This window comes from Hyperolius riggenbachi, chromosome 1 (genome assembly GCF_040937935.1).
Source record: "Hyperolius riggenbachi isolate aHypRig1 chromosome 1, aHypRig1.pri, whole genome shotgun sequence".
Lineage (NCBI taxonomy): Eukaryota > Metazoa > Chordata > Amphibia > Anura > Hyperoliidae > Hyperolius > Hyperolius riggenbachi.
The window spans coordinates 587163685-587179202 of NC_090646.1; the positions used below are offsets into that span (position 1 = coordinate 587163685).

The 15518-nt window shown below is 43.2% G+C and overlaps 1 protein-coding gene across 4 annotated transcripts in view; it reads left to right on the top strand.

Annotated features, from left to right (window-relative positions):
* HMGCR (3-hydroxy-3-methylglutaryl-CoA reductase) overlaps positions 1 to 14431 on the top strand; it is a 41673-nt gene extending 27242 nt beyond the window's left edge. For 3 of the 4 annotated variants that reach the window (XM_068248694.1, XM_068248676.1, XM_068248685.1), the window contains 12 exons: positions 227 to 390; positions 494 to 732; positions 2938 to 3107; positions 4212 to 4406; positions 4682 to 4840; positions 5596 to 5753; positions 6888 to 6993; positions 7207 to 7377; positions 7522 to 7662; positions 7745 to 7903; positions 8919 to 9073; positions 11807 to 14431. In XM_068248694.1, the coding sequence (XP_068104795.1) occupies positions 227 to 390; positions 494 to 732; positions 2938 to 3107; positions 4212 to 4406; positions 4682 to 4840; positions 5596 to 5753; positions 6888 to 6993; positions 7207 to 7377; positions 7522 to 7662; positions 7745 to 7903; positions 8919 to 9073; positions 11807 to 11861 (1872 nt within the window). In that variant the 3' untranslated portion in view covers positions 11862 to 14431. Of the gene's footprint in view, positions 1 to 226; positions 391 to 493; positions 733 to 2937; positions 3108 to 4211; positions 4407 to 4681; positions 4841 to 5595; positions 5754 to 6887; positions 6994 to 7206; positions 7378 to 7521; positions 7663 to 7744; positions 7904 to 8918; positions 9079 to 11806 lie in introns of those variants that run through there. The other variant, XM_068248703.1, reaches the window with a different exon arrangement.
* Positions 14432 to 15518: the final 1087 nt, after the last annotated feature.

Here is a 15518-nt window from a genome sequence, read left to right on the forward strand (position 1 = left end):
TACATGGACAAATATGTTGTGCCTCCATAGAAAAGGGAATCATTGAAAATAGTTTTTGTGAAGGTAGCTGTTATTGTCGGAGCTTCCTAATAAGTCTATGGCAGTCACTTCAGTGTTACTCATTGGCTGCCTCATTGCCCTGGCACTAGTATACAGATTGTGAATTTTCTTTTATCACTATTAAGTTTGGTACACAAATTAAAATCTTATATTGTTTTGTGTTCAGTCATTAGGATTGGTTCTGGTTCATGCACACAGCCGATGGATAAGTCAACCATCTTCACAGAACACAACGTCTATCCCAGATAATAAGATTTCCATAGGCCTGGATGATACCATTCCAAAGAGGATTGAGCCCAACATGCCTCTCTGGCAGTTCTACCTCTCTAGGTACCAAGAATGTGTTGACATGTTATCATATAACTTTATTATGCATTTAGCATTTCCTTGTCATTTGAGCTTCTGCCTGCTAACAGATGTTTTTGTTCCTCAGAATGGTCACCATGGACATCGAGCAGGTCGTAACGTTAAGTCTTGCTTTGCTTCTGGCTGTTAAGTACATATTCTTTGAGCAAACGGAGACAGAATCCACCCTCTCTCTGAAGAATCCCATTACATCTCCTGCTGCTGTGCAGAAGAAACCTATTGACAGCTGCTGTAGAAAAGAAGCCATACAAGAAAAACCAGCCAAAGAGATTAAAGTGGAGGATGTCTCATCAAAGGAGGAAAAAGGTACAGTGCTAACAAAAATACTACCTGATAGTAGTCACCAATAATTGTAAGTCTAGGTGTACTCAAAGAGAACCCGAGGTGGGGTTCTGCCAATGCTAGCTGCACACAGAGGCTGGGTCTGCATATACAGCCCAGCCTCTGTTGCTATCCCAATCCCCCGCCCCCCCCCCCACCCCTGCGCTCTGCTTTCCCCTTATAAATCACAGCCGCGCTGTCGACACGCAGCGTGTCGCAGCGGGCTGTGTTTACCTCTGTAGTGTGTCTTGTTCTCCCTCCGCCTCCTGCATAGCTCCGGTCCCCGCCCGCGTCCCTTCCCTCCCCGCTGATTGGAGGGAAGGGACGCGGGCGGGGACTGGAGCAATGCAGGAGGCGGAGGGAGCAGCAGACTGACAGTACAGATGTAAACACAGCCCGCACAGCGCGGCTGTGATTTATGGGGGATAGCAGAGCGCAGGGGGAACTTAGGGGGGATCTGGATAGCAACAGAGGCTGGGCTGTATAGGCAGACCCAGCCCTCTGTGTGTAGATAGCATTGTCAAAACCCCACCTCGGGTTCTCTTTAACTGTGACTAAAATATCCTAAAATAGAACCTTGGGTTGTAATAACATTTTACTGTTTTTGCATTATTGATTTAGCCCTATTTTAAGAAACTGGCTTGTCACCCCCAATACTGTGTACATTTAAATTACAGTATGTAGTGATCCTTGCTTGAAATTTGTAGGTACTTCTAAAATGTTCCCTCTCCCCTCCACGCTTGTGAAATTCCCCTCCTTCCTTTCCTCTGCAGATTATCAGAACTTTATCATGCCCTGACAACTACATAGTCTTGAGTCCATTTTTTTTTTTTTTACTGTTGACTATAGGAGTAACATGCTAATATTCTAGAACAAGGCTAAAATCAAAAGTGCAATTACATTGCATACTGCTAAAAGGAGTTGATGCACAAAGCTGCAGTAATATTGCTGTGCGCAGGTGGCGAAACCATAATATTACTGTTACTGCCACCAGCAGTATACAGCAAATTGCGCTATTAGTGTAATACGTGGTACTTGGGTAACGCAAGCGTTGCTAGGGTAGCACACGTTACTGTAACAAAGTACCCCAGGTCGCTGTCTGCACGCAGCAATATTACGCGGCTTTGTGCATCAACTTTTAAGCCCTTTAAAAATAATCACACTTCGGTATACACTAAAGTCTTAAATACATATGTGATCATTTTGGCAACAGTTTGCTGCAAGGAGGTGAAGATTCATGCAAGTTCAGCGCAGCCAAGATGCATGTACGGTAGTTGTGCCATGGGGAGAGGATAAGCAGAGGCATCTGATGATAAAGCAGTGAGGTGACCAATTGCTTATCGGATGAAAACCAGTGAACCGTTGCACCAACACCAAAAAGTCAGCTTGAAAAGATTAGACCATTTTCTGAACCAACAGCAATTCAATGACTGAACATTTTTAAGGCTGTAGACACACTGAGCTCTTTCTGAATGCTTTTCTGACCATCCGAGCTTCCTGAGCGTGTTTTTTTTTTTTTTTTTTTTTTTTTTTTTTTTTAAACTTACCTATTGACTTGCATTAGAATCACAGTAAAATCACAGTAAAATTGCTGCGATCGCAATTTTAAAGAGAATCTGTACTCTAAAATTCTTAGAGTAAAAAGCATACCATTCTATTCATTATGTTCTGGGCCCCTCTGTGCTGTTTCTGCCACTCCCTGCTGCAATCCTGGCATGTAATTGCCAGTTTTAGGCAGTGTTTACAAACAAGACATGGCTGCTAACCAGGATGTGATGGGCTGAGAGGAGCGCTTGGAGAGGTTGTGTAAAGCTTCTGCCTATCACAAGCAGTGCTGCACATTCCACACATTCCAGCCTGAGCCCGACAGAGGAAAGAAGATAAGATTTATTGCAGAGACAGTGCAACTAGAAAAGGCTGCAGTATGCCAGAGCACATTGGAACAGGTGTAGGAACTTATAGGATAGAAGAAATATGGCTCAAAATTTTGTTACAGAGTATCTTTGATGCAAGTCAATAGGGGTGTTTGTTTTTTGTTCACTGACAAGAAAGAAAGCTCTGGACTTCCATGTTTACAGAAGATTACTTTAGGTTGTGTGTTTGTATGTTGCCCAGGTTTACTTTCAGAATAGTACTGAGGACTCCATCCTTCTGCTCTTTCTGTAACTTATCTTAAATTGCTTATTTCAGAGGCTGTTATCAAGCCATTACCTCTGGAAGCGCCACCTAAGGCTAACTTTGTTTTGGGAGATTCCTCTTCCTTGGACTCTTCGAGTGATGAGGAGAGAGAAGCCAAGTTTGATATTCCTGAGGAGCCACGGCCCATTGATGAATGTGTCTTCATTCTGAGGAACCCAGATGTAAGTGAATGTGGGGATGCTGGAGAATGCAGTGATGCTCCTGGTTATTAGATAGTCTGAAAATCATGTGAATCCACATTGTGTTATCAGTGGATCCCACGTAGCTGAAAAAAACACTGGAAATTCTTAATATTTGGACACGTGTGTAATCCATTTAGCATTAAAGATGCCTTAAGCACTGAAACTTAGTCAAGAAACAGATGTTTGTCTTAGATGTGTTTTTTCTGAAGAGGCCTTTAAGGTATTGTGACAAAAATATAAATAATCCAAACCCAGCCCCATGTAGAGCACAAACTACTTCCAATCTGTGTGCTACTGTAGTGTTGTATCACTCCCTTAGCAATATGGGTGGAGTTGATTCAAACAAACTCCTTGAGTGGGATACAGTGGTCAACTCCACCCATATTGTGATGAATTTCTGCTTTCCCAGTTACATGTTTACTGAGAACGGGACCCTGGCAGTTGGGGGGGTATGCAGAGCGGCAGCATAGAATGATGCATACCTGCTTCCAGTGACTATACAGGTCCTCTTCCCTTCCCTTCAGTGTACAAGTGGCATGCAGCCAGCCAATCGCTATGCTGCTTCTCTCCCTGTCACATGAGTTGCTGATCATCTGCCTGCTATATATTTGTAAGTCAATGACCCCAGCACAAGCCTACACATTAGCTGCCTTGACTCGCCCTAAGTCACATAGCTGCACATTATTACAGGTGTGACTGGGGCGTCATCTGTAATATATATATATATATATATATATATATATATATATATATATATATATATATATATATATATATATATATATATATATATATATATATATATATATATATATATATATATATATATATATATATATATATGTGTGTGTATTTAATTTTTTGTTTTTTTTATGCTTAGTCCTTTCTTCAAGCCCCCATTTCATTTCAGTAGATTATCAATGTTGTCTACATCGGTATGCACAAAGCAAGCTGTTATTTGTAGTGTAAATAGAAGTTATTGCAATGCACAATTAATCCATCTATGGTGTGTTTGACTTGTACGGATATTTGTGTGTGTTTGTGTTAATAACGTGAACCTTTTTTTGTCCCCCCCCCCTGTAGAAAGGTGCTAAGTATCTGAGTGACGCTGAGGTGATCCGCTTGGTGAATGCTAAACACATCCCGGCTTACAAGCTGGAGTCCATGATGGAGACCCTCGAGAGAGGAGTGGCTATCCGCAGACAGATGTTGTCCAAGAAGCTGCCAGAGTCCTCAGCTCTCCAGAGCCTGCCTTACAAAAACTACGACTACTCACTGGTAAGCCCAACCCCAGACTCTCCTGCTCTCCACTTTATAAGGCTCAAGCTTCTTTACTGCATCTAGGCAATGTGTGGATAGTGCTGATGAAATCAGAACACCATTAACCTGTTGTGGATGCGCTGTATTGAATCTATATCCAGTTTGCAACCTCTTATCTCAGCCAGGACATAATTTGAATAGCCCAAAAGATTATTTTAGAATAAATGATGGTAATGGTGACATTGTGCAGCATTGTAACACAAGGGTTAACCATGTTTCTCTTCTCCCTCCAGGTAATGGGAGCATGCTGTGAGAATGTCATTGGATACATGCCCATCCCTGTTGGTGTGGCAGGACCTCTTCTCTTGAACTACAAAGAGTATCAAGTACCCATGGCAACAACAGAAGGGTGTCTTGTGGCCAGTACCAACAGAGGCTGCAGAGCCATAATGGTGAGATTTAACTATTATTAAAACGACTAGTGATGCTGAGGCTACTCTGCCTCATTGTAGGTGGCACGCCACTCTGGATTTATGCAAAGGAAACTTTAGTGATAGAATGTGTCTACCCCAGTGATAAGCTGCCAGTGACTGCACCATATTTACTCTGGCGATTGAATAAACTGTAGTGATAAACAATGGGCACCAGAGTAAGAACATTACATTTTTCAAGTATGTAAAGAACCGTTACCTAAAACTCACATCACTTGTGTTAAAAAGTTGTTTCCCCTTATCTCGCCAATAACTGGTTTACCAAATTGAATTGAAAATCACATTCAGGTGATTAAACAGAATTGGGGCCTGATTGCAACCAGCCATACAGAATCTAAACTGAACGTATATATTCATCTTTCCCATTAAAGTAATTACCACAGGATTTCCTCTACAGTGTTGTACTATGGTCACACAAATTTCAAAACTAATGCAAAAATACTTGCTGAAACGTCAGTCTAGATATAGATGAAATTTGAAAAAGTTTATATACTCCTTAGGAACTTTAATCAAGACAACTTATAATAACATCTACAAGCCAGATGCAAGAGTTACTTGGACTTCACTGACCATTTAACACACTGGCATCTGCAATATTTGCCTCTGTATGGGGATAGAAATCCCAGGGATCTATTTTGGAGAGTGGTGAGAATGCACTGCTATGTTTGCATAGCTGCTGTTTCTTGGCCAAACCTCACTGTGTATCCTCCTTTCAGCTGGGTGGAGGCGCTCGCAGCCGAATCCTGGCTGATGGAATGACTCGAGGACCAGTGGTCAGGCTGCCAACAGCTTGCGATGCAGCAGAAGTGAAAACCTGGTTGGACAGCCCAGAGGGATTCAAAGTTGTGAAGGATGCCTTTGATAGTACAAGTCGGTAAGTGGTTTATATATCTTCCTGATGGATGCTTTGTGTTTGTGTACTTTAAAGGATACCAGAGCTGAAGCAAAAAGTAAAAACATTGGGAGCAGGTATGTATATAAAGTATTTTTCATGCCCACCACTCCCCCCATTCTCCTCCACCCCCCCCCCCCTCCTTTTTTTGGCAAATGCACCCCCCCTGCCCCCTCCGCAGCCAGTTCTTGGTTGGGCATTAGTGAGCAAGCACCAACCCGGTGTGTCCTTGGTCACGCGCCCATAGCCGGGAGCGCTCTGTGTGCTACAGTTTTCATGCGCGCTACAGTTTTCATGCGCTGAGCGCTCGCGGAAGTGCAATCAAGAATGCCTGCTCACTAATGCCTGACTCGGAACTAGCTGCAGCTGCATTCGTGCGAAAAAGGAAAGGGACAGAGGAGAACGGGGGAGAGCTGGACATGAGAACTACTTCAAAATACATGCCTGCTCTCCCCATCCCTGTGTTTTTGTTTTTTGTTGTTGTTGTTTTTTTGTTTTGTTTTTTATTTTACTATTTGTTTCACCTCTGGTATCCGTTAAGAAAAGCCACCCAGTGTAAGAAATTTATAGTAGAAAAAGCTGAATGTCAGTAGCTGATCAGTACAGAGATGAGCGAGTCGGATCTCCTTTCATTCTGGATTATGAAGGATGCAGCCTTTTTTTTTTTTTTTTTTCTTTTTTTGTAACGCAGCATATATGGCTTATTGTATATACAGTAAACTCCAAGGGACCTGGCCAAGTAATAACTATATCAGAAGTTTACTATATCAGAATTGGTCATACAGTATATTGTATATTCATACGGGTGCATGGTCTGGACAAGACACAGAACATTTATATTGCGCTTTTCTCCTGGCAGACTCAAAGCGCCAGAGCTGAAGCCACTAGGACGTGCTCTATAGGCAACAGCAGTGTTAGGGAGTCTTGCCCAAGGCCTCCTACTGAATGGGGACCTGGGGTCAGAGTTTACTACAGCCAGAGGTTTACTATATCAGAGTTTAGTATAATGAGATTCTACTGTAATAAATCCAATCTGATCAGTCATCTGTGTGATATTTGCCTTTTTAAATCCTCTGTATTGTCCTCCATATTAATCTGTGGTTTCTTGCCTTGTAGATTTGCACGACTTGCCAGACTTCAGACAAGCGTGGCAGGAAGAAACCTGTACATCCGCTTCCAGTCAAAGACTGGAGACGCCATGGGAATGAACATGATATCAAAGGTAAGGCCCATTATAAATAGTGCTGCTATGAGGAGATCTAGGCCACAGGTAATCAAGTATCCACTTACATCATTCTATTTATGGCTGATGAAATGAGTCTTGAGAGAATATCTTCAGAGACACATAACTGGGTGTATCTGGCAATGATCTCTACATTTACACAGAAATTGATTTCAGCATTTGACAAATGTCTGTCTCCTCTCATTGCCTCAGGGAACAGAGAAGGCTCTGGCGAGCCTGCAGGAAGAGTTCCCTGAGCTGCAGGTTCTGGCTGTAAGTGGCAATTACTGCACTGACAAGAAGCCGGCTGCCATCAACTGGGTGGAGGGGAGAGGAAAGTCTGTGGTGTGTGAAGCTATCATTCCAGCAAACGTCGTGCGAGAGGTGAGGATAATCAGTTCTGCTTGTGTGTCAGAGCCATAGATGCCCTCAAATTACCATTATTAGAGTTAGGAGTCTATGAAAGTGCTGTGCGCACATTAGTGGTTGATATTGGTGCACGGTCTGATGTCCACCTTTTATCTGCAGGTACTAAAAACATCAACTGCTGCGTTGGTGGAAGTCAACATCAGCAAGAACTTGGTTGGTTCAGCCATGGCTGGAAGCATTGGTGGTTACAATGCACACGCAGCTAATATTGTGACTGCTATCTACATTGCCTGTGGACAGGTAAGGGAACACTCACACTTTATACTGTATGTTGTGTGAGGGGAATTGAAATGTGCTATACTGACAGCTGTCCCTCTTGCAGGATGCAGCTCAGAACGTCGGGAGCTCTAACTGCATAACCCTGATGGAGTCCACGGGTCTTACAAATGAGGATTTATACATCAGTTGCACAATGCCTTCTATAGAGATCGGTACTGTAGGAGGAGGAACCACCCTGCTCCCTCAACAGGCTTGCCTGCAAGTGAGTACAATAGGGCTGGTTATATGTAAGCACCGCCTACCATATGGGTAACAAGATGGCACGGCTGTATTTTTAGTGCAGGCCCTGGAAAATGGTTAATGGAAACCTTAAACCTGGATTTTTATTTTGTTTTTGTTTTTTAAATTATGATTATTAATAAAGCTCTACAAGTGTTGTATGTTCTATTCTGAGCCATGATTATGAATGTTTTAGTTAGCTTCAGTGATGCCTCTTTCCTTCACTCTCCTAATGGTATTTCCGACCCAGGTTTAGGTTGAAAAAAAAACATGCTGCTAGTGGTAATCCTGAGCCTGGGTCGGGGCTACTGCTGGGTGGATTGCTGCAGAGAGTGCAGCTGAGCAGAATTTAAAACCTATCTCCATGGTGGATGGAAAATCGACCAAAAAAAGCATTGTGTGTACCCAGCATAAAAGTGAAAAAAATTGCACGGTTTTTAGACCATGAAATCCAGAACCAATCAGAGAAGGTTAGACCTCTTCACTTAATTATCCTATTAAGTCTGCCTGCATTGAATCTGGTTCCCTGCAGCACCCTCCTCTTGCCCAACCCCATCCCCCGGTATGTAAATAATGTCATCTCAGAAGCATACAGATAAAAATGTACTTCTTAGAGAGAGGATAAAATGACAGGTAACGTCTGTTTTAGAATAAGAGCAAAATAGCAGCCCCATGACCATACGTTCTGCAGCTTTGCCCAGCTAGATAATAGCTTTGATAGCGTTGTGAATTATCTGAATTTTTGTTGATAGGCCTTTCTGTTTTTGGATGCCTTTGGCCCAAACGGGTTCAAAGACCATTTTTTTTTGTTTTGTGTTTTGTGAATTAGCAAAACCTTTAGCAGAAATTACAATGTGTCAAGGAAACCTTAATTTCCGGTTGCTTTGAACATCCAGACTAATGCTCAATGGCTTGACTTTTAGCTGTTGGGTTCAGGTTGGTTATGCTGTATGCTTAATGACCCTTTTTTTTTTTTTTAATTGATTTTGTTTTAACAGATGCTCGGTGTGCAGGGTGCAAGCACAGAATATCCTGGTAAAAATGCTTGCCAGCTTGCACAAATAGTATGTGGCACAGTAATGGCGGGAGAACTGTCCCTCATGGCAGCCTTGGCAGCTGGACATCTAGTGAAGAGCCATATGGTCCACAACAGGTAAAGCAATCCCGATTGCATTAGGAATCACTATTCAGTACTCCACAGTATCCTAATCTCACAATAAGCTGGCCAAGAAGCATCAACTAAATCCTTATATTAGAGTTCACCATATTGGCATCATTTGCCTCTGCTGGTACATGGATAACTGGATCAGTAGTGGAACAGTTTCCAAGAGCAACCAGTCAGGTCTCATCTGTTAAATGAACTAAAGGGATACTGTAGGGGGGTCGGGGGAAAATGAGTTCAAGTTACCCAGGGCTTCTAATGGTCCCCCTCAGGCATCCTGTGCCTACGCAGCCACTCACCGATGCTCCGGCCCCGCCTCCGGTTCACTTCTGGAATTTCAGACTTTAAAGTCTGAAAACCACTGCGCCTGCGTTGCTGTGTCCTCGCTTCCCCTGATGTCACCAGGAGCACAGGCACAGACCATACCGGGCCTGCGCAGTACACTCCTGGTGCCATCAGCGGGAGTGAGGACACGGCAATGCAGGCGCAGTGGTTTTCAGACTTTCAACTCATTTTCCTCAGAATTGCTGCTGTTGAAGTGTAAATGTTTACAGCACACTATATAGGAATCTAGAAGGAATACAGGTGTGGTGACAATGTAATAAGTAAAGTGCAGCAACTTATAGCACCTGACCAGAATTCACTTTACAGAAACCAAACTAAAGCCATATTGGGTCACCTTGCTATGGGTACCGTACTTGCAGTGTTGTACAGAATAAGCACAGGGTTCTGCCATCTCACTGTTGAGGTTTGCTAATGTAAAATAAATGTGGTGGTCACCCGTTTTTATGAACACCTCCCCATTGTAGCAGCTGGCTGGCCGAGAAGCTTCCTCATGCCTCTTTCTTACTAACTACAACCTTGAAAGACCTAGGGAAAAAGTGTAGGCTGATATACAATGATGTACAAACTGCTGTGAGAAAGGAGTGCTGTCAGTGGGTTCCCAGTAATGCATTACAATTGTATTATGCGGCGAGAAATTGAGCAAATTATTAATAGATGCACATAGAGTGGTAACATCTTCCACAGCCATTTACAGAGTGCTGTGAATGATTCCCCATCATAGGAGCTTGCACACTAATATCCCTACTTTACACATTAGTGTATTATCCCTACCAAGGTCTAGGGCCAACTGAAAATGGAAAATGGCAAAATAACCTACCAGTATATTTTGAGGGTGTGAGCAGAAACTGTTGTGCTAACCACTTAGCCACCATGCTGCCTGTTTACTTTGTATGTTTACCTATACTCTTGCGGGGGGGGGGGGGGGGGGGTTATTGGTATGGAAGATTGAGGCTTACCAAAAAAGATAAAACAGATTAAAACTGTTAAAAGAATAGGTAATTGGAACACTTATCTTTTCTGAAGTTCCGTCACCCAAACTTGGACTAGAAAAAATATATATTTCATATACAAAACGGGACAACATGTTTCATGGGGGTCATCTGCTTCTTCAGGTCAGTGGTAGCAACAACGTACTTAAAGAGGCTGAGGCGAGAGATACGAGCGAGTATGAGAGCCAGTTGTCTATATGGGGTTTAGGAAATCTCTCTCAAGTGACAGCAGCAAATAAAAAAAAAAAAAACTACAACGGTTAGGGCTCGTTTCCACTATCGCGAATCTGCATGCGTCCAACGCATGCAGATTCGCACATGTAATGCAAGTGGATGGGCCTGTTTCCACTGTAGCGTTGTTGAGGTGCGTTTTTTTCAGCAGTAAAAAAACGCACAAAAGAGCCAACGAATTCGCCTGCGAGTGGAATGCATGCGAATCGCCGCTAATGTATTTAATAGGAAATTCGCATGCGGCTATGGTATGCGAATTTTCATGCGAATTCGCATAGGTACCAATGTAATTAAAACAGGCAGTGACATGGTTAATTTCGCATATACCCTCACCTATGCGAATTCGCATGCGAATTTGCGGCAAAAACCGCGCAAAAATTCGCATCCGCATGCTAATTCATGGAATTTCAACAGCGGTGGAATCCAGGCGATTCTGCACCGCAATAGTGGAAACGAGCCCTTAAGAGTAAGGATTTGTTTCCAGGATTCGCATTAAGTCTGAATTCCGGACACCAACACATGCAAAATCCACATTTGAATTTACAGCCCATTGAAATCATTAGGCAGTCTGCAGCTAATAGGGGTTTTTGTGTGTTAGTGTCTGGGGAAGAATGCTGCCTGTAGCAGTTTTTCTGACAACTTGCATTCATTCCTTGACAAAACATAGCACCGCCCTGGACAACACAGGCATATATTGTTTTGCAAGGAAGAGGCAGAGCGGGGCACCACTTCATTAATATCCCTTTATTCCGGTGTGGAGGAGCAGGTACAAAGCAGTGGGGGTATTCTAGTGCCTGACAGCCGTTTCGCTGGTTAGACCAGCTTCTTCAGAGGCAGAATAGGTATACATTGTATTCACACATTATCTGGAATTTCACATTGTACCTGGGCTCTAGTGGAAACGAGCTCTAAATTTCAGTCAAGTGGCCTATTACTGGTACTGCCATTTTCATACTAAAGCCTTGATGATCCATGGAGGCTCCAGGATAGAGTGTGGGAGAATCTCTAATGTAGACCCTGAGAACAGTAAAAACCTCAAGAGTTTTTTAACATTCCCTAAGTTATCCGAAATTAAAATATATGCTTTGTGTGCTCAGTGAACTTTCTTGTCCTAGCACTTATTTTGATTGTAACCTTTTTGCTTTTCCCTCCCTTCCAGGTCAAAAATAAACCTTCAGGATGTCCGAGGCATGTGCACAAAGAAAGCTGCCTGAAGCCAGGAGATGTTCAGCTCAGTAAAAGGACCATAATTGTGAGATGAAAAACGGAAACCCCTTCATAGCGAAGGTGCTTTGTCACCAGTGGGAAGGGATGTGATTCAGGCATCCTCAAAGGAAGGCCTTTATAGCAGCCTCAAACACAGGTCTATGTGCCTCCTGTCCTGTTCATTGTCACAGGGCCTAGCTACCACCATAGGCTGAGCTCTATTGTCTGATGCTGCTGAGGCCAAAACGCCAAAATCAACTAAGGACTTGTCTGTACATTTTTTTTTTTCCCCCACAGTTCGCATAAACTATTAATTTTCAAGCTACTTTTGCAATTCTGTTTAAAGAATGGTTATTTAATTGTGTTGGGATTTGTAATATACCTCGGTTTTAGTTATAAAAAAGGAGTAATTTATTTCTTATACTTACGGTGTCTGTTCCAGTTTTTCAGTTCGCCAAATCTTAGCAGCTGTGCTAAACCTGACTTCAGGCTTTTTACACTATCCTGAAATGTGTCCCGTAATGGCGGCTGCATCTGGGATAGTCATGTCCTTGTATGGTGTAAATGGTAGCTCTATCCTTGTGGAGCTGGTTATGCCTGGGGTCCCAGAAGAACATCTGTCAGGCGAAAAGCAGGGAAGATGCCACTGCTGCCCTAACTGCAGTGGCCGTGCCACGGAAAGACCATTGATTTTATATAGAATGAGGCAGCTTGCGGCAGTGTGGTACAGCAGTATTACATTCTGTGCACATCAAAATCTGATACGTGCAACAGACTGCGCCACATATGACAACAAGCTTTACCCACTTGGTGCAAAATGGACATTTTATATAAATATCCTATTTGTGCAAATGGGATGTGTAATAAACGGCCATTCTGCCAAAATGCACGAGTGACACAGGAGTGTGCACAAGTTTTAACCCCTCGATGGCTGGTGTCAAGTGTTTAAAGCACCCTTGAATTGGGGTAAAGACAATTGAATTAAGCCCAAGGAAAGCTATATTACCTTATCCTCAGAAGCCTGATTGTGCTTGTTGTCTTCAGAGTCCCTCCCATACTGACAGTCAATTAAACAAGGACGGGGAATGGGAGGGACCTGAGGACAACAAGCAGCATCTGGCTTCTCTGGGTAATGTATTCTAGTCTTCCAGTGGCTTCATCCAGGGGTTGTAGGCTCCTAATCTGCATGCTTTATTGGTTGCACAGAGCAGAAAGTAAAAATCATCCCCAGGCCACCTTGCCTTAGGTTAAGGCTAAAGATGTGTACACACGTATAACGGTTCTCGGTATTGGCAGCCACCTCGGCCGAGAATCTAGTATATGTACATCAGCCAAGAACATTGTTCTATCCTTCTCCTTTCTCACTTCACCATTCACTGCTGTCAGCCCTCCTCCCCATTCAATAGCAACAGAACACGTCGCTAGCCTGCAGAACTCGTCCCAGATCACGTCCTGAGCAAAGTCAGACTGAATGCTTAGTCAGGGATTTTATCAGGGCTAATAACAAGCAGGCTGAGCAGTGAAGAATGAAACGGAGAGCTAGGTAGGTGTTTCCTCTTATGTTCCCACTAATATATATGGTAAAATACATGAGGGTGCTTAGTCTCTGGTTCACGAAGTATTTTACAGTCCCTAAATTTTTATTAGTTTTTCTTTAAAGAAACACATACTTGCCTAAGAGCCTCTGGATCCTAATAAGGTCCTCTCGCTGTCATCTAGTCCCTTGTTGGTGCTTGCAGACCTTCCAGCTGATTGGGGCAGTGCAGCCTTTCCTGCTTAGTATTATGGCATGGAGTGGCTCCAGCTTTCTATGCAGGCCCCACTGTACTTGTGCAGGTACAGTAGGGCCGGGAGTATGCCTGAATATGAGAGCGGCTCAGATCAGATTACTGACAAGCCCTTGCTTGTATCTATTGGAGGGTCTGTGAGCTGCAACGGGAGACTGGAGGACACTGGGAAGCCTCATTGGGATCCAGAGGCTTCCCTCTTTTTAGGTAAGTGTGTGACTTTGTACCCAAGCTTCGGCTAGGGTACACTTTAATTGATGCTAGTAAGATTTTTAAAACCAGATTGTTCTGTGGTGTTCTGGCGCTGGTGGCCAAAGTTTTAATGGTGGTCTGTCACTACCTCATGAATAGCTTTGACTATTACATGCCAAGCCAGCAATGACATCACAGCCAGACCACACCTTCCAGATGGGGAACACCACGGCCAGACTGCCCAGCTCACTATTCCATACACTTTTATATGGCTGTGCATATTGTGTTCTAGATTTTGTACTTTTTATAACTGTTTTCTTTTTGTACCATACTGATTTTCTGTTGTTACTTGGTATTTTTTGGAGGCATTAAGTCGGTTCTGAGGCGCAGCTGCTGCCTGGAGAGACAATGTGTTCACTACTGCTACGGTGCCTGTGTCACTTTTTTGCACTGGTAAAGAGCTGACATGATGAATAAAGCATCTGTTTCCGTTTTCTGTTTCCCCAATCTGGTATTTATTGGAATACAAAGTGAGAGGTCACAGTTTTCTTGTATTTTAAAACCGAAGTCACTGGAATAAATGTACTTATTTTTTTAAATGTCCTGTTTTTTTCTGGTGCCTGTCTCATTCTTCCAAACGTCACATCACATGGGGGATGGGGGTTATAACACTACGCAGAATAGTACAAAAACTATGACCAGAGCAAATGTAAAATAGAGCTGCAATCTAGTGTTGGTGTACAAATCAGGGCTGTGAGGTCTGTACAAAAATCATCCAACTCCTCAGTGTATGATTCCACCGACTCTGACAATGACTCCTCAACTCAGACTCCTCTAATTTACATAGAACAATCTTGTTGATTAAAAGTATGTAACATAAGACATTTCATCACTGCCAAAGCTTAGGAATTTTAAAGCTATATTATTATCCGTCTTGTTTGAAGATAATGGTCCGCACCACATCCAAGTATAAATCAGCTTTATTGAAGATCCATAAAATGCTGTGTAGCAGCTACAGCTCGCTATTTCGGGTTACGTGCCCTTTTACAAGCCTCAGCCGCATTTTATGGATCTTCAATAATTTATTCTTGGATGTGGTGCGGACCATTATCTTCAAACAAGACGGATCTTCACCCTGTTGGTACAAGGGGTTGGTTCCTGCACACCCACAGAGGATTGCTGAGGTGCTGTTCCTTCTCTCTTGAAAGCTATATTAAGATGGCATCTGCCTTTGGGAACAAAAGGCTTCTGGCTAGGAAGCTGACTCTACCCTGTCAGCCATCCCGTTCATGCAGAATTGGTACAGGTGTTTGCAAAAAGTACACGTTAACACTCAAATGCACTTATTTACACGAACGACATATTAAAATGATATACCGTGTTTTTTTCGGACCATAAGACGTGTGTGTGTGTGTGTGTGTGTGTGTGTGTGTGTGTGTGTGTGTGTGTGTGTGTGTGTGTGTGTGTGTGTGTGTGTGTGTGTGTGTGTGTGTGTGTGTGTGTGTGTGTGTGTGTGTGTGTGTGTGTGTGTGTGTGTGTGTGTGTGTGTGTGTGTGTGTGTGTGTGTGTGTGTGTGTGTGTGTGTGTGTGTGTGTGTGTGTGTGTGTGTGTGTGTGTGTGTGTGTGTGTGTGTGTGTGTGTGTGTGTGAGTGAGGAGAGTGGTTTATGGCCTCAAGGATACTTATG